Here is a 23,400-nt window from a genome sequence, read left to right on the forward strand (position 1 = left end):
TTAGAATGAGCTCAGAGAACAGAGAAAACTACTATGTCAAAGACTTTAAAAAGACCGTAATGAGTAAAAAAAGAGCTGTGGTAAACAATCTTTAGAAGATCTCCATCCCAAGTGCATCATCCTGATTTCTTATGTTTCATTCATCACTTAGTGGTGAGGGGATGAGTGGATCCACTCCTGATTGATTTTACTTGGCATTGGGTGGGGGATTAGAAAAATCAGATCTCCCTTTCCTTCATTTATTTTTTCTTTACTACAATAAGCATTTAGATCTTCAGTGATATTGATTGTCTGACTGGGTGTTGCATGTAATTTTACAATTTGTTCAATCACTTATTAGAAAACACACATCTTTCTTGTAGGGGAATGTGTCTGGAACAGACTGATGTTGGCTGCAGAGGATGGCTTGCTGATTTGTTGTTCAGATGAACTAACACACACGATATATTACTATTTGGAGGTAAACCACTGAAGACTAGCAATAGTTTCTACCCAATTTAAAACACCTTTGGGAGGACAGTTTCTCTGTAAATAATGCTTATGCCTCAAAAAGCTATTTATTACGAATGCTCTGGAAACAGACAATGAAATGCTTACAGTACACGTAGTATCCAGTCTCTTGGAGTTAACCAAGAAAAATGTGTAAGGTAGACTTAGAAGGGAATTAGGTTTTTGGTAAAATTTTTAGATCTCCAAATTCAGGACAGTACTCTCAAATCCATTCATCTTGAGAAGTGCACACATTTTGAAAGGAAAATTCTAATATGTGCCACAGAAGTTATGTTCAAATCTAAGTATGTTCTTCATAAGTTTATTTAGCGTTCCTAACAATCTCCAAACTCAACCTTAACCTTAAGTAAAATTTTTGAGAGGGGGTTCTGTTGATGTGTAAAATATGATTTTGTTTTCATTAAAAATATATATTGGCACATGTATGCACACATACATAAACACAGATGTAGGGGGAACATATACCTCCAAATGTTGCAGTAGTTTTCTTAGAATGGTGGGATGATGGAGATGACATGTTAATAGAGTTTTTGTATTGTTTTTATAGAATTTTATATAACTATATTTCATATATTTAATATAGTTTTTTTTTCAAATTCTCTGTGATAAACATGTGCCACTTTTATAATCAGAAAAAAATTTATTTTAATGTAACCTCCAAGAAGATCTATAAGATTGGGAAATAAGAAACTTGACATGATATGTTGAAGTGCCAAATGGAAAGACAGAGCAGAGCACTGCCCCTACCCTAGGGATTAAAACCCACTGGCATGGGGGCCATATTTAGCTGCCATTTCATTTAGCGATTTTCCCCTCTTTCTCTACATGCCATAATTTCTATTCTTATAGTAAGAATATGCATTTGTAATAAATTGTCTTTTGCTACTTGGAAAGGGGCACACAGCCTGTCAGCTACTCCCAAAGATAGTAAGGACAACTTTACTTAGCAAATGGCTTACTGAGCAGCGCCCCTGTTCCTTGGTGCTCTCTGCCTCTTGCACACCCTGTGACACATGGCTGATAGTGGCACACGAGCCTTAAAGGAAGGAGGAGTGTCAAGTGGCTCATCTCTCACATGCCTCTTTTCTCGATAAACAGATCTAAAACCTATCAGTAGCTAATATATAAATAATATCCACCCTGGTCCATAAACTAGATTGCTACTGTCACTTCAAAAGCAGCAAACTGAGGTTGAAGCAGCTCAAAATAATCAGGTTTGGGTGAAGATATGTCTGCTCTTTGCAGTCTTATACCTAATAACCTCATCTAATTGGGCACATATTGTCATAAGGACATTCCCCATAGATAATTCAATGCTTCCATGAAAGACGACACAAAACAAAGAAAACCATACAGTCTCAAAGTAAATGTATACACCTAGTGACAAAAAATACGTCTAGGCCATCTAGACAACGTGGACCTGTCAGTGGTGGATTCCGTCACGTAAGTCTTTGTTTTCATATTCTACTTCAAGAAGAAAAGATGTGAAATTCAGTACATGTGTATGTATATGAATAATGTACACTACACATGCACACATGTGATTTATGCCATTAAATATATGAGAAGACAGTGAGTGGTGGTCTCTGGACTCAGTCTGTTGGGTTCATATCCTAGCTCTTCCACTTCCTGTTGGGCTTTGGGCAGTTTGTTTAACCACTCTGTGCCTCAGTCTCCTTTCTTCAAAATGGGAAATATTAATGCATCTAACTTCATGAGATTATTAGAAGGATTAAATAGCTCTATAAATGTAAACATTATGATGGTGACTGACACGTGGGAAATAAACCTTTGGAAGTTCTGTCATATTCTAATAACTATGAGGTTCATACTTTCATTTCTGAGACTGGGGTGTTACACTGGGATGTTGGAAGATGGTCAGGTGTTCTCTAATTCTAGGAGGGGGGTGATCTTTGATTCAGAGTATACTAGAAACTGAGAATCAGACAAGTCTAGAGGAAATTGAGAGTAAGAACATGGTGAGCGAGCCCCAAAAGTCAGGCAAACCCCATTAGCAGGGTATAGTCCAAAACAAGATTCAAACAGCAAGTAAGAAGAGAAACAAGGAACAAAAACAGTTAGATTAATGGTAGAAATACATGTACTTAGGAATTTTGTTCCTTTGTTCTGCCTTCGTGCAGTATTTCATTATTTTTATGTAAAATGTAAGTTACATGATTTATATTGCATGAGCTAAATAAAAATGATAAAAACATATAAAGCATATGTTAAAGTTTAGAATACTTCTATGTTTCTTGGTAGTCCACACCAGATTTATGTTTGTATCTGTTATACCCTAATTAAGTTTCATCAATCACTATATGATAGCATAGTTGTGCTATAGTTACTGAGAAAAACTCAAAAGGACCTAAGTGAAAAATTTCAAAAGCACTTAGGTGAGAATCTAATTCCTTTGGAAGGAGCTCCATATCATAGGAGACCCGAGGTAAGCCTTTGTTTTAAAGACCATGGTTTATTTTCAAATTCAATTTTATTTTTTAAGTTCCACTTTTCACAAAGTATAATGTTCCATTTTTGGTGGGCGGATTAGTTGTTCATTTGTTGTTTGTTTTCGGAGATTGCCTATTGTTCACTTGAAGTGGCATTGTTATTCATTTATCTCTCAAAGTGACAAAATGTTCAGACTCAGTGTGCGGATTTATCACTGGCAGCTACTACACAAGGAAGTTTGGGTCACAGATCAGGTATTTATTGGCACAGATCATTGTACAGACCGTGTAACAAATATTAGTCCTCCTATTTACCTCTAATTGCATTCTAAATTGTATTTCATTGTGTAGAATTAAAAAAACACAAGTTATTTTTTCTTGATTAAGTGGAGGAATACATAAAAGAAAGAAACAACCCAAACAAACTTTTGTATTTGGCTATGGATTTGCTAAAAATATCTGCATTTTCCCTTGAAATTGTGGGAATGGAAAATAGGTGTGTTACCCCAAATCAAGAGCTGCATATTTCAGTCTCTGGGAAAATTTTCTGGGCAAATGGAGGCATTGAAGGAAAGAGATTTGTCTTTACTCTTCAGTCCCCACCCATCTATGCAAACAAAATGCCATGGCAGTTTTCAGAGGTGATGGCACTGTCTTCATGGTGGAAGAAAAGAGGCAATTTGAGGGAGGCAATATCCCAACTCCAGGAATCTCGAAATTGAAAAGATTTTCTCATAAAGTCATATTTACAACCAACAAAAACCTTGGATTTTTTTCAAGACCAGACCTATTTTTGTTTTTGTTTTTATGTGTGTCTTTATTCTCTCCATAAGTAAACTCATGTTAGAAGTCAGTCCTAATTATAGTAAGTTCATTTACAGTTCTGGGGCAAGAGAGCAAAGGAAATCAATAGAAGAGAAACACCCTGAGAGGAGCCTGAATGAACTCTTGAATCAGTAAGATTTTGTGACTAATCAGCATCTTCTTTAAATATCCCATAGACAATCCTAACCGGATCTTTTTACTTAGTAGCAAACAACTGGAAACTTTCCAAATGCAACGCAGTCTTTTTGTTCAGTTGTTGACTGGTAGTAGTTTTAAGAGAAATCATTTTCTGTATTCTACTCAGAGGTGTCTTAATTTTCCCTATCAAACTCGTAATCCAAACGCACTAAAGTCAGCAGGACCTAATGCCTAATTTGCTACTATGTGTGGTGAAATCTAGTGCCAACGACCATCCACCGCCATTGCCCTGCTTCAAATATTCATGATTCTCCACAGTCCAAAATGCATTAAAGGTGGGAATAATGCCAACAACACAGTCTTCCTAGTGACTAGGAGCCTTCTCAGACCAAAGAAGCAAGATGTTAAGGACTTCAAACTAAACTGTCTTTGTAAGAGATACTCACAAAAGGAATGTCAAAGCCCACACCCTGTCTCAGTATGGAATGCCAATGAAATAAAGAAAAACATAGATGCTCATTCAGTTTCTCTGAACTCAATTTTATTGCAACTACTTTGCTTTTTTCCTTTCTTTTCCATTGCAGTCAAATTCAAGGATGTTCTGTGGTAAAACTGGAAAACATTATCAATGCTTTCAAAGACAAAATAAATGACTACTGAGGAATTAAAAGAATTTTAGTCAATAAGATTTTGCCAATGGAGCCTGAGTAGCATGTAGATTGTGATACAGAAGCAAAGTTAAAATGGAAACAGGAGCTATAAAGCATACATATGAAGCAAATACATATAATTTAAGTTGTCCCTTTATATCATTTGTCACGAGCCACATCTGCATTTACACCTGTGCTCCCTTCCTTGATCTATGCTGACACTCCGAAAATGTTAGGCACGCAGCCAATTTCTTACCCAGTCATTCCTATGATCAGACCCAGCTATCAACTTGCTTTTTTCTTATATTAAATCAAGTATCAACCCCGGGGCTCTGAACTACTTCTGACTGACAGGACCAACAGAAAGTTCTAGGCTAATTACTTCTTAGGAATAGTTCCCAGTGCAAAGAGAGTTACCATTGACCTACTTTGGACTTACAGAAATAATTTATCAGGTAAGATAATTAAGGGAATATAAACCTGTTTCTAAAACTAACCAAGTATCAGAAGTATTTGTTGAAATCATAAGTTGGCATTCCCAGTGCTATCAGATGGGCTTTATTACTTTGCAATGAGTCAATTTTATTATGTTTGACTTATTTATAAGCCATTCTTTTTCTTTATAAATTATATTTGGCAGGATGCATTTGAGAGTCTCTTTGATGTATAAACATGTTAGTTTTGACGTTTTTCAGTCTGGATATAAAGAAAAACAATCTTTTAAGCCCTTCTTTCCTTCCCCTCTAACCCCTTCCCTATAAACAAGCTTACACATCCCTTTGCACAGGTGTTCCATTTGCTTGAACATCCTAAATAAAGGGATGCCCCAATATGAGAATGGATAGATCTACAGTGTAGACCACTTCCCATGTGGACTTTTAATTCTCTCTTTTGGAAGCTTAATTCTTTCCTACACTGTAGGAAAATAAGTGTAACTGAAGAATCTTCTGTAGGAATGGTGGTTCTCTGCTACTGAGAAAATCTTTGGGTTTCTACAGCCTTGATGTTCTCCATAAGAAGAGGGAAAAGGCAAGAGAAAAACCTTGAAATGAAATCATGGAATATAAGTGAGGGGCGTATATGAGCTTATAAACCATCTGTTTTTCTCAAAGGCGTTAAGATATAATGTCTTTAGTATCATGGTTTATCAATGCCCTCCTCTAATTATTATTTTTTCCCTTCTATTTTCCTTACCCTTCTACCATTCATTCATTCGTTTATCTTCTCCATGTCCAGCGTGACTTGTCTTAAAAAAAATTTTTTTTAGTGTTTATTTTGGGAGACAGAGTGCAAGCAGGGGTGGGGCAGAGTGAGAGGGAGACACAGAATCTGAAGCAGGTTCCAGGCTCTGAGCTGTCAGCACACAGCCCAAGGTGGGGCTAGAACCCACAAAGCATGGGATCATGACCTGAGCCAGACGCTTAACTGACTGAGCTACCCAGGCGCCCCCAGTATGACTTGTTGAACTCAAAAACTCGTCTGAAAAGATCAAGTGACTGTGATTGACTGTAATTGATCAACTGGCTTTTTAATTTTAACAAAGATATATCTTCATTCAGAAAATACCTAAGCATTTTTGAATAACTTGACTTAGATTTTGTGATGAAATATAAAGTATTAATTTCTTAGGCCAGTGTTAAAGAAAGACCAGGAATTAATTTTTCATCTTTGTTTCAATATCACAAAGACATTAGTGTTTATTCACATCTTGTTATTACTTCATAATGCAGGATTGAGGAAATCTGCATGTATGAAACTGTGGTTTTAGTTAGTCTCAAAGGCGAAAGTAAAATCGAACACTGAGTTGTACTCCTTGTTGCTACCCAGCATATGTTTGCGAGAGGACCTGGTCGTGGTTCCATCTAAAATCAACAACACATCAAAACCGCCCCGCTTCTGTTGGCCAGTGCTAGTCAGATCACCCCCCAACTGCCCTCTGTTGTACTTTATAGCCTCTTTCCTTCCATGCCTATTTAATTTCATTTATCGCTTTATTCTTGTGTCCTTCAGCTGTTTCCAATCTGCCCTTCATGGTCATAACTAAATACAAAATGTTAACATGCAAAGGTATTTATGTAAATGAAAATCAATACGCTTATCACTTTCAGCGCCATTCCTTCTTGCTTACATTGGACATTTTAAGTACATTTTATTTAAATGCTAACAACTTTTCATTCTTGCCTGGGAAGTATAATGATCTTCTTGGCTCCCTGCCCCCTGCATCCCTCTAATCTTCACAGCTATAGCCACTTAGCCCCATCTGGAGGTTCAGCTTTATTCTGCATTTTGGAACTAATCTTGTCTCTAGGCTGGGGGCGTACAAGATGTCCTAGCCAAAAGCTAACTGATTCAGCATCCAGTCAGCCTTGCTGCTGATTTCATTCTGACCTTGTAATTTATTTCTGAGATCTAGATGCTTGTTTCAGCCCCTCATAACCAAGGCTTGGCTTTCTACACCAGTTCCAGCAAGTGGGTATCTACCCAGTTTTGCCTGGACCTGTCTCTGTTTTCCTGATTCATAACCAATTCTTTTTTGAGGCAAAGTTCTCCTTTGCCCTCATTGTTCCCTTTGTATAACTGGGTTTCTTTTTCTGAGCACCAGTTGCATGGCTGGGACTCATGACCTCCTGTTGGAGGTTCTGATGCCACCAACCCTGTGTGTATCTGCTCATTCCACCTGCCCTCATACCACAGATCACAACTTTTGCTAGAATACCAGGAGTGACACTCCTCGCCTGTCCATTTTCCCACTGCCTGCTGCAGACATCTCCCTTGTCACCAGCTTGAAGCCTGCAGGTCTTGAGTCACTATATCTAAGCTGCCTGCAATCTGGCTATTTTTTTTTTTTTTTATCCAGACATGGCAGGAAAGAAATATTATTTTAATTGCATCTTTGGCTGAATTGTGATGCTAGCACTCTCTAGTTAAGTTCACCTCACCTCTTCATTGTGGCCCTGCCACTTCAACACTTCAAAACTCCTCTTCCTCTTTGTAAAGTGAAACAATGGTGGCATTTACCCCTAGGGTTATTTTAAAGATAAGCGAGAAGAAAGAGTTTCCAGATGGACCAAACCCATAGTAAGGAACCAGGAATTTTTAGCTGCTATTCATATCGTTTCTTAAATTTTTGCATCTGCAAAGTAAACTATGTTACCTAAAGATGGAATGGAAATTCTTAAGAAAAAAACTAGGAACCCATGTGAACTTTTTAAGTAAAATAATTGACAGAAAGATAATTAAGCCTAAAAAATGATGTTGACCTACAGATGTAGTCACCAGGAACCATTAAAAATGGAATGTTTAAAGGATATTTTTCCTATCAGTGTGTCTTAATATATATAATGGCTATGACTATATAGAGCTCGAAAGCATTTAGAGAGCAAAATGATTCTTTGGGTCAGTCATTTATTTTAAAGCAGTATTTCATAGTCATCTGGAGGAGTTTTAGATAAGTAAAAATTTAAGCCCTAACTTCTCTGAAATTCTGATTTATTAGTTTTGGGGTGGAACAAAAGAATTAATGTATCTAAAAACTTTCTGGAGTAATTGTGATGATCAGCCAAGTTTGGGAACCATAAATTCATTAGCCATTAAGATGCCCAAAATGCTCTTAAGAAAATATACATTTATTTCCCTCAAGATGGTTAAATCAGTACATAAACTCTCACCTGGCTGCTAGCTGCCCATTGGTGAGAAATGTTTGGCAGGTATGGAAACTCTATTGATGTCTGCATTTATTAATGGGTGACTAATTCACCTGGCTATAGTGTTTAACTGTAAGTACCTGATTAATTTACCCTAAGAACTCCAGTTTGCTCTGTTGGAATCCTCCACTTAATATGTATTCAAAAAATTTTTTTAACTATATATTGTTAAGTGAAAATATCTATTAATAAAATAGTATTTCCATTATGAAAAAAAATTTTTTTTAGTATTTTAAGTGCAGACTGTTTCACTCTTGCCAAAATTATCTTGCCTTAACTTTTTTCTCCTTGTTCTTTTGGTGAATGGCTCCCTCCACCCACAAACTTCTGATCCAAATTGTTGTTTTCCACCAACTCTATTGAGATATAACTGACATATAACATTGCATAAATTTAAGGTGCACAATATGTCGATTTGATATGTTTATATATTGCAATATGATTACCACCATAGTGTTAGCTAACACCTCCATCACTTTTACACAATTACAATTTCGTTTTTTGTGATAAGAACATTTAAGATTTACTATCTTAGCCACCTTGATCAAAATGATTGTTAACTCCTGTAGACAAACATAGTCGTCACAATGAAGAAAACAAAGGGCACTGGCTGTTTTCCTGAAAGCTATGTGTGTAAATGAGGAGGAACCCTGACTCCTTCCACTGTCACACCACAAAGACCCACTCTAAACTCTCCCTTCAGGAAAGACTAATACATGTGGATGCCCTGGAGGACTAACATTTTGGGACTCATTCAAAATAATGAATGTTAGTCATTATTTGTTCAACATATCTTTACAGAAGGAGTTGAGTACTGCTGGGGTAAAAGGAGAAGTTGATCCTAGAGAGGAGGAGAGGAGCCCAGAAATCATTCTTAGCTTCACTGCCTTCTTAATTCAGCTATGGGAGTGCATATGCGTAACCCTTAAATAAATTTTATGCAGTAACTCAGATCCACCATCTTAGAAAGCAGATCGGCAACCAACCACTGTTTATTGGTTCTTAAGAAACTTTCTGACAAATATGATTTTTCTACCCATCTTTTAACATTGACAGTATTTGGGGGTCTAAAAGATATCTTAGCGTATGCTATCAAGTAATGAACGCTCTTAAGAGCTGCCTGGTTAGTCCAGCTCTTAATTCAGCTTCAGAAATTCTTTGCTGTTATTATAGCCCTCAATTTCCCCCTTAGGAAATGGGTAGGAGAAAATGCTGAAAATATCTTTTAGGAAATGGCTGAGGGAGTAAAAGAAATTATTGTTATGATTTGTTTAAAGAATAAAAAAGAACACGTTACCAGACATCCTCGGCATCTTCATCACATTCTGCACCAAACTGGCAAATATCACAGGTGGAAGTCTCCTTTTGACTGGTTTCTCCTGAGCCTTCGTGAACTGGAGAACAGAAAACAAATAAACAAAAAGAATTCAGATAAGTATGCTTAATACCAACACTCGAAGACTATTCTAAATCAAGGCTACTTTCCCAATAGACCAGTTTGCTTTCAGGGCTTCAAAGAATGTCTTGTTCACCTCTTTTCTTTCCTAAATTTAAGGAAAACCCTAGCAATAATATGCACCTATTGCTATGTGGTAAACACTTCAGGTTTTTACAAGCAAAATGAAACAGCAAATAAGGGAGTTTACTGGATTTATCAAAAATACTTGGTTAATAAGTAGACCATAAGAAAGAGTTATTAATTGAAAGGGATTTAGATTGTTACTTGCCTAGAAGAAATATCTCATGTTTACTTTACACACAATACTTTCACTCCTAAATGATAAATCTTTTTCATTCAAAGGCTTTTACACATAATTAAAATATTTAAAAGGAAGTCGGCTTATTAGATATGTCTTCTCTCTTTTGTTTTTCAAAATGCTTAGTACTTATAAGGAAAATATGTTGATTATACATTTTTAGAAAACAGCTTTGAGTTGGTTTACACAATAATTTCTTGGAATCTTATATAAATATTTCACAGAGCCCATCATAGTGATTTCCTTCAGGAGGTTACAAAATACATATTTCATTTAAAAATGGATATTCTCATTGATGAAAACTATTGATATGGTCTTTTTTTCTCCCATAAATTACAAGTATAAAAATATGCAATATATAACTTAATTATGAAATTAACTTTTCAAAATCAGGACACAGTTGTGTAAGTTGGACTCAAATATTTTGACTCCAAAGTATGAAAATCTGAGCAACACTTTTGAGATGACGGATTATTATTTATTCAATTAAAAAATACACAATTGAAAGCAAAAATAGTTTCGCTTATAGATGAAAAATTCCAACAACCTAACTACTATATAGATAATTTTATTCTGTGGACATATCATATACTTAAAAAACAGATGTTTAAATCAAGAGTCTTTTTCTTAAATATTTTTGTTTTATTTTACTTTCAAGAGAGACAGAGACAACGCAAGTTGGGGAGGGGCAGAGAGAGGAGAGAGAGGATCCCAAGCAGGCTTCGTGCTACCAGCGCAGAGCCTGATGTGGGACTTGAATCCATGAAGGTGTGAGATCATGACCCAAGCTGAAACCAAGAGTTGGGTGCTTAACTGACTGAACCACCCAGGTGCCCCAGTAATCAAGAGGCTCTTTAAAAAGTTGACTTCTGCAAAAGGTTAGTTATTTTCAATAGAAAATGAAAATAAGCAATTAAGTATGGCAATTTCTCCAATCTTTATGGACCCTAATAAGATCACATCATATTTAACAAAGACACAATGTATTAAGATGCACATTGAAACTAACAAATCCAATCCTACTTATTTTGCTTTAATATGATATTCTCCTCATTTATTCTTTGCCTATTAGCAAGAGAGTTCTTAACATTTTCAAAGGCAGAAGACTTTATTCTTTGCTTTTCTTTAATTTACTGCTGTGCACGTGATTTAATTTACCAAAAAAAAAAAAAAAAAGAGAGAGAGAGAGAGAGACAGGAAGATATCTGAAAGAGTTCACCCTTCTATAGTTTTTTCAGGAAAGGTAGAAATATTTAGTTTTTCCAAAGCAGCTTTTTTTTCCTTCTGTATTTGATGGTTTGCACTTACATTTCAAAAAAGTTATGAATTAAACAGAAGTCAATTGCAAAAGTATAGATGGTATAGTTTTAAGTTTGGAAGACTTGAGAAAAGGTATTCCTCCCCCAGAAAGAAGGAATTTTAGACTTTGATGGAATAGACAGCAGTTATTATCCACTCTATTACTTTAATACAGACAAGGCCATTAGAGTGGACCATGGGGATAAGAAGGGAGATGTGGTCTCTTTATTACTTTCTTATTATTAATGCAACACAGAAGCTGCTAATGGGAGAGAGCCTTTTAGTGTGAGCAAGATTAGCAGCTTCCAGACTAAAACTTCCCACCACTCAGGAAACATACTAACGCAACAGGAAGGTCCTTAATGAGCAGTTATGGCCACTTAGGGGCAGCTCCGTTTTCTTTTACAGTAGAGATCCTAGGTTACGGATCTACTGGAAGTAATCTAGGGGATGAGTTGTGTTAACTCAGCAAAACTACTAATAATATTTCTACTGGAAGTCATACTTCATTTCTATAAGTGGGACAGTTATTGGTAGAATCAAGATGTTTGCAAATTCTCCCATATGGATGAAGCGGCCGGTTCAGAAGTAGCAGTAGCAACATCTCCATCAATAAATATTCAGGGAATAAAGTGATTTTATTTAAGTCATCCACGATGTAAAGTAAAATCTCTCCATATTACTGGAAGCATGGCCTTCACCTTTGTCATAAACCGGAACATGGTTTTCGTTTAAGCAAGGTGACCTGTGGTTCTTAAATACGGTGGAGCTCAGAAACTCTGGTAGATTTTGTTCATTTATTTTTAGTTTTTAGCATAACTGCCTAAGATATCCTTGGAGACACTGAAGTAGTAGCCTTGATGCTTGGATATGTATATTAAAAAACAAAAACAAAAACAAAAAAACCAGACCATCCCTGCCTAAGAATCTCTGCCCTAAATAATACCTAGAAGACTTTGTCCCGAGCATTCTCTCCATGCGTTATTTAGCACAGGACCTGTGACACCTTGAAGTCCACAGGGAGCCTCTGGAGGTTTGATTAAAATGCAGGTTCTGATTCAGTAGGTGAGGTTATGCTTTTCTTTCAAGCCCCCACAGGCTGATGCTCTGGGTCCACAGACCACATTCTGGGTAGCAAGAGTAGCATGGGGTTTTCAAACCACAATCCATCATTTATTAGCGGGTAGTGCAAAGGAGTTAGTGGGTCACTTACCAGAGTTTTTGTAAACATGAGACAGAATATACCAGAATAGAAAACACTGACTGCATCTCATTTAGCAAGTATAGGTTTTATTTTATAACACTGTTTTAGTTATCCATATGTACATCTACACAGAGCTGCAATATAAATTTCATTTCTTACTAAAGGTCACAGTCATAAAAGCCTTAAAACCACTGATTTAGCACACGGTAGATGCTCAGTAAATGTGTATTGGACTGTTGAATTGGACTGTTTCTTCTTTCCATTCTTTCTACGTTTCAGAAATGAGAAGGGTCAGTGCTTCATCATTTGCATTCGTCCACTGTTTATGCAGGAATAAAACTCATTTATCCTAAAGTATTAGTTCAACTATGCATTTGCACTTTAATCCTTTTATTTTGTGAAGGAAAATAATTATTTCTCTTCTATAGAAACTTAGATTTCAGCAATTAACTGAGGGAAATGTGAGGGTGAAGGAGATAGTGCTCCTAAAAGGATATTTTATCAATTGTGGAGCCCTATAGTGAAAACTGTTTTGATCTCTGAAGATTCCGAATTGGGGGATTATAAGAGATAATCAAATTACTTCTCTCTCAACTGGTGGTTTCATCTGGAGGTTACCAAAGTTCCTTTATCACCACCTTGTTCTGGCCCAAACGGTCTTCACACTGGATGTACCTGCTGGGCCCTATTCTCTTCTTGCCTCACTATAGTGCCTCGTGGGTCTCTTCATATCCTAAGATATTTGTGAAAACATGGTGAAATAATAACATTCAGTTATTCAGTGTCATTTATTTTGTCACAAATTGCACTAAAATTTATATTCATTCAAATGCTCAGATCTGAAGTGTATCCTCCAATCAGTTTTGGGGAATGGCTATCAAGACAACAACTCTATCATTCCAGAGGGTTCCTTTGTGCCTTCCCAGCCATCATCCTACCTCCACTTTTTCTCTCTCTATAGGCAGATCAGTGATCTGATTTCTGTCACCGCAGAAATTTGCTGTCACTGTTCTAGAAAATCACATCAAGGGAATCACACAGTATTTAATTATTGTGCTCACTTTTGTCACTCAGCATCATTGTTTTTGAGATTAACTCAGGTGACTGTATGTATCAGTCATTTATTTCTCTTTATTGCTTGGTATTCAATTAAATGAATATATCAAAATATACCATTTTCTTGTTGAAAGACATGGTTGTTTTCAGTTACTAGCTGGAAACAGTAACTGAGTATTTTTTAATAAAGCTGCTGTAACTCTGGCAAAAAGACTTTTTGTGCATATTAGTTTTTATATCTCTTGGACAAATATCTAGCAGTGGTGCAACTGGGTATCCAGGTAAAAATTATTCTTATTTTTATTTTTATTCTCAAGTTGGAATCTTTAATATACTTTGGGTTTCAATTTTTGTCAGATGTGATGTTGTGAGGTAGAGGTTCTGTTTTTGTTTTTCCCCTTTGGACACGATGTTTTTCTCTTGACCTGTGAATGAAGTGAAATATGTTGATTGATCTTCATTTGTTGAGCCCACCTCCCATTCTTGGGATAAGCCCAACTTAATCCTAGTATATAATCCTTTTATATAATGTTGGATTGCATTTAATGATACTGTGTTCAATTTTTAGAAATCTGTGTTCATAAGGTATACTGGTGATAATTTTCTTTCCTTATATTGTTCTTCTTTGGTCTTAGTATCAGGGTTAAAAACTGTCTCATGGTATAAATTGAAAGTGTTCCCACTTTCTCTATTTTAAGAAAGTTTGTGTATGATGGTACTATAACTTCTTGTATAGATTTCACTATACAGGGCTATTTAAATTTTCTATTTTATGGATTTCTGCTCTTTTATTTCTTTTGTGTCATATACTTAGGGTTTAATTTATTTTTTTTTCTTTTTAATAATTTATTTATTTTGAGAGGAAGAGACAGACAGACAGAGGTGAGAGAGAGAGAGAGAGAGAGAGAGAGAGAGAGAGAGAGAATCCCAAGCAGGCTCTATACTGTCAGTGCAGAGCCCAATATGGGGCTCGATACCATGAATCCTGAGATCATGACCTGAGTGGAAACCAAGAGCCAAACCCTCAACCAACTGAGCCACCCAGGCACCCCTGTTATTTTTCTAGTTTCTCAAAACAGAAGCTTAACTTTCTACCTTCCATATTTCCTAAGACAGTCATTGAAATCTATAAGTTTCCTTCTAAAGACTGTTTTAGCTGCATCCCATGTTTTCATGTATTTATGTTCAAAATATATATATATTGTAATATCCTTTTAGGTTTTTTTCCCCTCTGATCCATGGATTATTTTAGCAAGTGTGTTTATAACCTCAAACTATTTGAGGCTTTTCCAGGTTATCTTATTTTTATTCATCTTTAATAACTCTTCCATGGATGAAACACATATTCTGTTTAATTCAAATCCTTTCAAACTACTGAAGCTTGTTTTAAGGCTCAGAACATGGTCTATCTTTTTGAATATTCCATATGCATCTTAGAAAGTATAACTTCTTTTGAGGAGTAGTTTTCTATAAATGTTAATGAGTTTAAGTTGATGGTTAGTATTATTCAAATCATCCATAACTATACTGAGCTTTTGTTTAATTGTTCTATATTTTTCTGAGAAAGGAGTGTTACAATCCCTATCAGTGACAGTAGAATTATTTCTCATTCTCTTTTGCTTTGTTCTTTTGTTTTGTCCTGTATTTGGAAGCTTTGATATTGGCTGCATAAACATTTAACAGTCTTATCTCTTTTTAAATAAGTGACCCTTCTATCATTATGAAATGCTCCTTTTTAATCTCTGGTAACACTACTCATCTTGAAGTCAACTTTGTTATAAAATGTATTTAGCCATACCAACTTTTGTTTGCTTATTATTTCTATTTACTTACACCCAATATGTTGGTAACATGTTTAAAGGGTGTTTCTTGACAACAACATAGAGTTGGATCTTGCTTTTTTATCCAGGCTGAATATGTCTGCATTTAATCAGGCCATTTAATATATTTACTTGAATGTAATCATTGATATGTTTGGTTTTAAGTCCACCAACTTGGTACTTGATTCATAGTTGGCCAATCTTTTTGGGTTCCTCTGTTGTCTTTTCTATCTTACTGTTATTTTTCATTTAGGTGAAAGAAATATTCCACTTTATTCATTTTAGCTTATCTCTTCTAATTTTTTGGTTATACTTTTTATGTTATTATTTTGGTGGTTGCTTTAAGAATTACAATATGAATTAAATTTTAAAAAGGAAGCAAACTTGATTTCTGTATCATCAAGTTTACTAGAGTTTTGGGAAGAGTACTTAAAGATCTACAGAAATAGTATATTTCTAATAAAATTGGAGCATCCTTCCCAAAAAAACAAAAGAATTACAATATGCCTATTTATTACTTCATAAACAATTTAAGGACTTTATGACAATATATTTTTAATTACTATAGTTCACATTTTGCATTTTTATTGTCATGTATTATATTTCTACCTTTTTAAAATTCGTTTTACCTTACACAGCTGCCCTACTTGTTTTGTTAATTTCAAAGGAAGAGGCCAGAGATTTCAGTACTAATGAAGACTCCCGTCTGTCATTGTTAAATGATTGACTTCTGACACATGTTTGCTCTAACTTTTCAAACTTATCTATAGTCTCACATTCTCCATAAAAGACATTATTGGCATATGACATTTATAGTAGATTGTTTTATTTTTCCCATTATTTTTCTACCTTCTCTAATAAAAAGACTATAGATTCCTTTCCACAGCCATATATCCATTGAGTTCCATGGTGTCACTATTGGTCTTGTGACTTGCTTCTGCCACTGAAAAGTGAATGGAAATGAGAATCTATATAAAAACCATCATGAGGTTTTCTACTTTCCCGCTCTTTCCCATTGCATAAAAAAAGGATATTCCAGAATAGGAGTGGTTCCTTTAACCAATCCCAGAACGAGATGATATTCAGAACAGAGCCACAGTTAGTTGCATCTATGAGAGCAAGAATTATACTATTGATGCTATAAGCCTGTGAGATTTTTTTAGTTTATTTATTTACATTAAGAGAGAGAGGGAGCACATTCATGCATGCGAATGGAGGAGGGGCAGGGGCGGGGAGGGAGAGGGAGAGAGAGACAGAGAGAGACACACACACAATTCCAAGCAGGCTCCACATTGTTAGCACAGAACACAACATGGGGGCTCAGACTCACAAACCATGATATCATGACCTTAGCCAAACTCAAGAGTCAGACACAACCGACTGAGAAACCTGGGTGCCCCAAGCCTCTGAGATTTCGAAGTCATTTGTAATTAGACATTTACCAAGTGAAAGATGACTAAAAAGACATCAGTGAGTATTGTCAGTTAACTCTAAAGAAATGTATTTTCACACGGTTTTCCACCCCTCAGATTTCAGTTGTATTACTTACCTACACAACCCTAGATCAAATTTTAATTTTCTGCAAATCTGCCTTCAAAGTTTTTGCTGTTTATTTCCTATACCAACATATATTCTGTAATAGTTAAGGCATGTTTCTTTTTAATATTTTTATTTTCTCACAGCATAGCAGTACGTATCCCAGTCTATTCATGGTTCGCATCTCCTTGAAATATAGCTTGCTAGTAGATCTCTTTGACAGACATAAGGTGTCCCATTAAAATTAAGCACAGCATAAATGTTAAATGTAGTGCAAGCATGTATGAACAGAAACTTCCACATGCATCAAGTCTGAAATAAAACAGGCAATCCCTAAAACATCAGATTGTGTCAACAAAAAGAATGAGACTTCTGAGCTTAAATATGATTCATATATATTGGCTCTAAACTCATTTATCTTATTCTAAAAGTTGAAAAAAAATTACACAAATTTTATGTAGACTTTAATCTGAATGTTTGCTAAATCCAGAACACATTTTTCTTTTTCTGTTTTATGGTTGATATCAGTCAGGTATTTAGTGGTGTTATTGTTGTGTTTTTCCTAAATAGGTAGACTGACAAAGTAATTCTTGGCAGACTTAAGTTTTTCCACTTCGTTTGCATAAAAAAAAAGATTTAAATCAGTAATAACATTCAATATAACTGTTGTAACTAAAATTACTTTGACTACCAAATTATGAACAGCAATTTTTCATTTTGAATAACTTTCATAAATTATTACTTCACTATCACCAAAAAGCTGAACTTTGAGTTTACCTTCCAACGAAGGAAAAATTCCACTTAAACAATGGAAAGAAATTTTTAAGTCAGAACTCTCTATTCTCTTCTTTAATTGGTGTGACTTGTCTATTTTGCCTTTTGTATGCCAGCTTTACCTCTCACATGCCTTTCCCACATAAGTTGAATTTAAATGGTGGCAGCTGCTGACAGTTCCTAGAGGCTCAGATAATTCTAAGCCATTGCTGTTGAGCCATAGTCCTGTTCTGTTACATTTTCCAACATTTCCCTAGAAACCCCAATATGACTTTAAAGAGAAAAAAGACTAAGAAATATTTTCCTTTTTTTTTTTTTTAGAAATAATTTCCTTTTATTCATAGTAGAATGTGAGGATATTTGTTATATGAAAACTAATTATACCATTACATCATATTATGGAAATGCTAACGCAAGAGAGCAGCATTTTGGTGTGCTGTTTATAAAACTAACACAGATTAATTGTCTATATGTATCAGCACCACAAGACAGTAAGATGTTTCAGATTTTAGGGAGGAAATCCTTTATCTTTGCTTCATTTTAATTAAAAGAGGTACAATTCCACCGATGATTTTTAATTTTTAAGTGATTCAAGTGTCAAAAACCAAAGGAAGACTACAATTACACTTAGACATTAATGATCTAAAATTCTAAAAACCACTTGAAGGTATAAGAACTAAGTTCATGGCTGAACAAATGTAATTTTATATTAAACACTCAAATGAAGAGATCATTACAGAAAATTTAATTTTTCATAATGAAACTAGTTTGTTAGAGCTTGACAAAGCTTCTTCAGAAATCACACATAATTTATCTTCTGTACAACTAAACATAATTTAAGAGATGAATATGATGCTACTATGTTGAGGCACAATTCAATTGCCATCATGGAAGTCTGACTGATTTCATTCAGCCTTATCGAGCTAAAACCAAAGATACTCAGTTGATTAAAAAAAAGAAGAAGAAGCAATAGACAAATGAAATGAGGAAAGAAGAAATGAGAGAAGGAAGGATGGAAAAAAGAAAAGAAAGGAAAAATGTGTACTTTGATATGCATGCCAGAATTCATGAAATTGAGTTCCTATGCCAGACTTCAGGAATCCCTATCATATGAATCATGGGATAATTACAAAGAAAAATACTCGTCTTATCCTCAGTATAACTACTTTGAATCATTTTATGCAAATTCATATAAATAATTAAGATAGTTTTCTTATTAAATGTCTAAAAAATGAGACATTTATTTTTTATTGGTGAATTCCGAACATTGGCTTGGGCTAAATGAGTTACTGTAGAGCACGGTGAATACCAAATCCCTATGAGAGGAGACAGAAAAGGTTAAGAGGTTAGTAAGTGGAGACAGTAAATGTGAGAACAGTTGAGTACAGAGTTGCTGACGAGGACAACACAGAATGAGGCATTCGTTGGAAAGGATGTATAGCCAGGAAAGAGGTTTTTATGGGAGGATGGAGTTGAAGGGTCACCAGATGCTGGCAAGAATGACAGGAGGGAGAGGAACAAGTGCGTGCCAGAGAGAAAGGGGACGATCAGAGAAGCAGCGTTCTTGAGAAGGGATGGGTTTAGATGCAGGTGTAGTGGTTGGTCTCAGAGGTGGGGACACATCTTCCACTCCAGGAGGGATGGCAGATTACGTGGGTGCAGATGTATGGAGGTGGTGACGTTGGAAAGGGAAAGATGAAACAGGTCTCCTCTGGGTGTCTTTATTGTCTCAATCATATCTACACGTAAGACAAAGGCCATCAGTTGAGAGGACGTGACAAGAAAGGCAAAGGGTTAAATACTGCAGGAGAGTGAATATAAATGAAGACCGAAGGCTTTCTAAGGTTTTCTTCTACTAATTTGTTGCTTCCCAACTTTGTGCTTAATTCTCCTAATTAGCAAATCTCTGATGAATAAAGATATATCTTTATTAACTCGCACTTTTGTATGTATTTAGTATATGACATTTGGTGTTGATAACTTAAAGGCAGTTTGTGATGTTGAAAGTTTGGTTTGAATCATCAGATAAAGACTAAATTGGCAACTCTAACCTACTTAATGTTTGTTCTGCTAAAGGGGCTTCCCAATCTGTAACAATTTACATGCCATGTTTATTTCCTAAATATTTTCCCATTCCGTCTTGTCACCACCGAACTAGTCTGGATCTGCATCATGCTTTGCTTAAACTTCTAGCTACCTGACTTCTGTACTTGCAGAATTACCTCTCTTAAATATAATTTCCATGTATCTCATCGAAATGCAAATCTAATCATACCATTTAAAGTAGAAAATGGCATGAAGCAATCTAAAGGCAATTGCTTGACATACAAAATTCAGGCCTATGGCCGGGAGTGTTGGATTTGGGTTGCCTAGGTTCTCTCTTGATTCCCCGAATTTTTATGTAAAAAATGAGAAGCCTGCCTCGCTTAGCATCCAGGCTGTGGTGAAGATTAACGGGAGGATGTGTGAAAGCGTTTTGCATCCTCTAACTTGCTCTGCCACCCTAAGGTGTGAACATTAAGAAAGTATTAAAGGTGTCATAAAGTCATTATCTTATTCCAGGCGAAAAGGTTCTTTGAAAGATGTCTAAGGCTGAATGTCACAAATGTGAATTTCGGGCCCTTATAAGTGGCCTTGGACTGATACTGAAATGGGAGTCTCTGAGGGAACAGGGAATCCCAAACAAAATAACAAAATGGAGAAATAAAAATACCGAGGAACTTATAGAGGAAGTCTTGCACCAAAATATCATTGTTTTGTGTCTTATATTAAGGAGGGGAAAGGACTGAGGAAGGTGCAGGTGAGAAGCAGGTGGAAAATCCCTGATAGATATTCTCAGATATTGGCCAAAGCTCCAAGCCCTTTTGTTCTAGTACACTGGATCTTAGAACAAAGAAAGCACTAAAGTGACGTTTTCTTCCTTTCTTTCTTCTTCTTCTTCTTATTTTTTTTTTTTGTTTATTGATGGAGATAAGAATTCAATGGGGCTTTATCTCCACCCCACCTCCACTTGCCTGCTATGAACTTTGGTTTTCACTAAAAGCCTAAAAAACATATTCAGTCTGGTTTTGACTTCCAGGTCCAAGTGAGACTTAAAAATGAAATTTATAAAGATCAAGACTTGTTTAAATATATAACATATTGATATAAATAGGCCAATGAAATAAAAGAGAAGCAGTAACAATGAAGCCAATTTTAAGAGGTCACAGCATATCATAAAACTGGTAGTTAAAGCAATAATTTTTCTGAATTGCCTGTAACATTTTCCAGCCTAGTTTTGCTATCTAAAGTCCAGTCTTTAATTTTGACAATCACAAACACTAAAATAACAGGAAAATGTCAGGGCTGGAACTTGGTGTTTGTGATAAGTTTGTGATTAGATCAGTCTGGTGCTCGATCTAGGAACACATCTTCCTCCACCCCCACTTGTTCCATATTGAGAGTACCTGTTTCATTTCTATCATGTCCCTTCTGCCTACTGGCTCTAGTTGGCAGACTTTGGTTACCCTTATGATTTCCTTTTCTAGTTTAAGCTGTCTCTCAAGCTTGGGTTTTAAATCTGTAACATATTGCCTACTCCCTAGTATTCTTGAAGACCTCTCTTGTGATGCTACATTTTGGAGTCAGCCCTATTTGCAGCGAAGTAAGACAGGTCCCACTATCTTCTGTTTCACTCTCTTCCCGAAGACGTGCTTGCACAGACATTATTTCAAGTCAATATAAACAAAAGAAGACAAGAAAAAAAATGTACCCTTCAAAAGTTTAAGGATAGAAAGGGCAGAATTACCCAATTTGAGGTGTGAAAGAAGACAGGAACGTCTTCCACAAAATGGAAAAAACGAAAACACAAAACAAAACAAAACCCACAAAATGGTCTATGAAAGCTAGAATGCCGGAATAAGTTAGAAATTGACTTCTAGCTAATCAATATGTCTACTTACAGAACCATTAGCTTAGTTTGAATCTGCCAAGTGGAAAGAATGAATAATTGTGGAAAAGACATCTAGATTCTTTAAAACTTTCATGGATTTTAGAGAAAATTCTATTGGCATTGGATTGCCAAAGATATCCAGAGATAAATGGAAAATGACAAAAAATTTTAAAATTAACAATGTTTTATTGGGAATTCATAATGAGACCAATTTTCTAAACTTTAGATTTTTAAACTCAGACGACATTCATTTATAGTTTCATCAAAATTCATGGACTTTTTATTTTTGAACACCTTATACCTGCATTGGAAGATAACTGGAACTAAATTAATTTCCTTGTTTCTGTAGATTTGTGGAAACAATCTTCAGGTTTTAGGGAAAGTTTGTCTTTCTCTAAACCATGAAGATTTAGATTTAATAGGGACTGTGGCTTATTGCTTCAGTTTAATGTTTGTTTTAATAATTACAGTATTGAAAGACATGTATGGTAAAATCATCAGGCAAAAAAATATGATTTTACTTTGTGAATAAATAAAAACACATTGGTAAATACAATAGATGCAAGAAGAAAACATTTTAAAAGGTCAACACATTTGTATTATAACACTGAGTGTTACACTGGTGGAATTAATATTTTTATTAATATTAATATTTTTATTAAATATTAACATTTTAAAAAATTCTTCTATTTTTGTAGAGCTTTACTGTTGTTCATTTAAAATTGTAGTTCAGTTTAGGGGTGCCTGGGTGGCTCAATCGGTTAAATGTCAAACCCTTGATTTTGGCTCGGGTCATGATCTCATGGTTCATGGGATCAAGCCCTATGTTGGGCTCTGCACTGATAGAAAGGAGCCTGCTTGGGATTCCCTCCCTCCCTTCTCTCTGTGCTCCTTCCCTATTCACGATCTCTCTCTCTCAAAATAAATACATTTTTAAAAATATTGTAATTTCAGTTTAGAAGGTAATGAACTATTTTTAAAGTCAATTTAAAAATCAAGTATTTTTTTTTAATTTCTTAAATGTTTCATTTATTTCTGAGAGAGAGAGAGAGAGAGAGACAGCATGAGCAGGGGAGGGTCAGAGAGAGAGGGAGACACAGAATCTGAAACAGGCTCCAGGCTCAGAGCTAGCTGTCAGCACAGAGCCCGACGTGGGGTTTGAATCCATGAACCGCGAGATCATGACCTGAGCCGAAGTTGGACACTTAACAGACTGAGCCACCCAGGCGCCCCTCAAGGAAGTACTTCTAATGACTATGAAATATTGGTCAATAAGCAAACTTAAACGATACATATTATATTTAAAAATATAAATCTGGATTATAAATACAACTCTGTTTTAAAGCTTCCCTATGACCTTTAGGATTAAAAACTCATAGTCCTTACCATTGTATTTAAAGTCTTTTATGAGTTAACACCAACCTATCACTCTGTTTTCGTCTGTATGCCCCGGGCATATTCCTCATGGTTTAGCTATACTTGTTGCCTGGGTGGGATTCACACATGCAGCTTCTGCTGTTTTATGGCTGATTCTGACTCTAACTTGAAGACTCAGGTGTAGCACCACATTGTTCAGGAAAGATGTCCTCACTTTCCACCCTTGTCCTTTATTCCCGAGATGTGTAGAGCTCTTGGGTTGTGTCCCCAGCACATTCTTTGTACTTAGCACATTGTAGAAGTAGGATTGCTTTGCTGATTCTCCCAATGTCCTGTGTGTTCTTCAAGGTCAAGTCATAGACTTTATTT

General features: G+C 35.6%; 1 protein-coding gene across 1 annotated transcript in view; it reads right to left on the reverse strand.

The window, feature by feature from the left end:
• TMEFF2 (transmembrane protein with EGF like and two follistatin like domains 2) overlaps window positions 1–23,400 on the reverse strand; it is a 228,210-nt gene that overhangs the window by 86,698 nt on the left and 118,112 nt on the right. The window contains exon 5 of the mRNA XM_039234703.1: window positions 9,575–9,671. Within this exon, the coding sequence (XP_039090634.1) occupies window positions 9,575–9,671 (97 nt within the window). The remainder of the gene's footprint in view (window positions 1–9,574; window positions 9,672–23,400) is intronic.

The sequence above is a fragment of the Hyaena hyaena genome, unplaced genomic scaffold (assembly GCF_003009895.1).
Source record: "Hyaena hyaena isolate Hyena2069 unplaced genomic scaffold, ASM300989v1 scaffold_92, whole genome shotgun sequence".
NCBI lineage: Eukaryota > Metazoa > Chordata > Mammalia > Carnivora > Hyaenidae > Hyaena > Hyaena hyaena.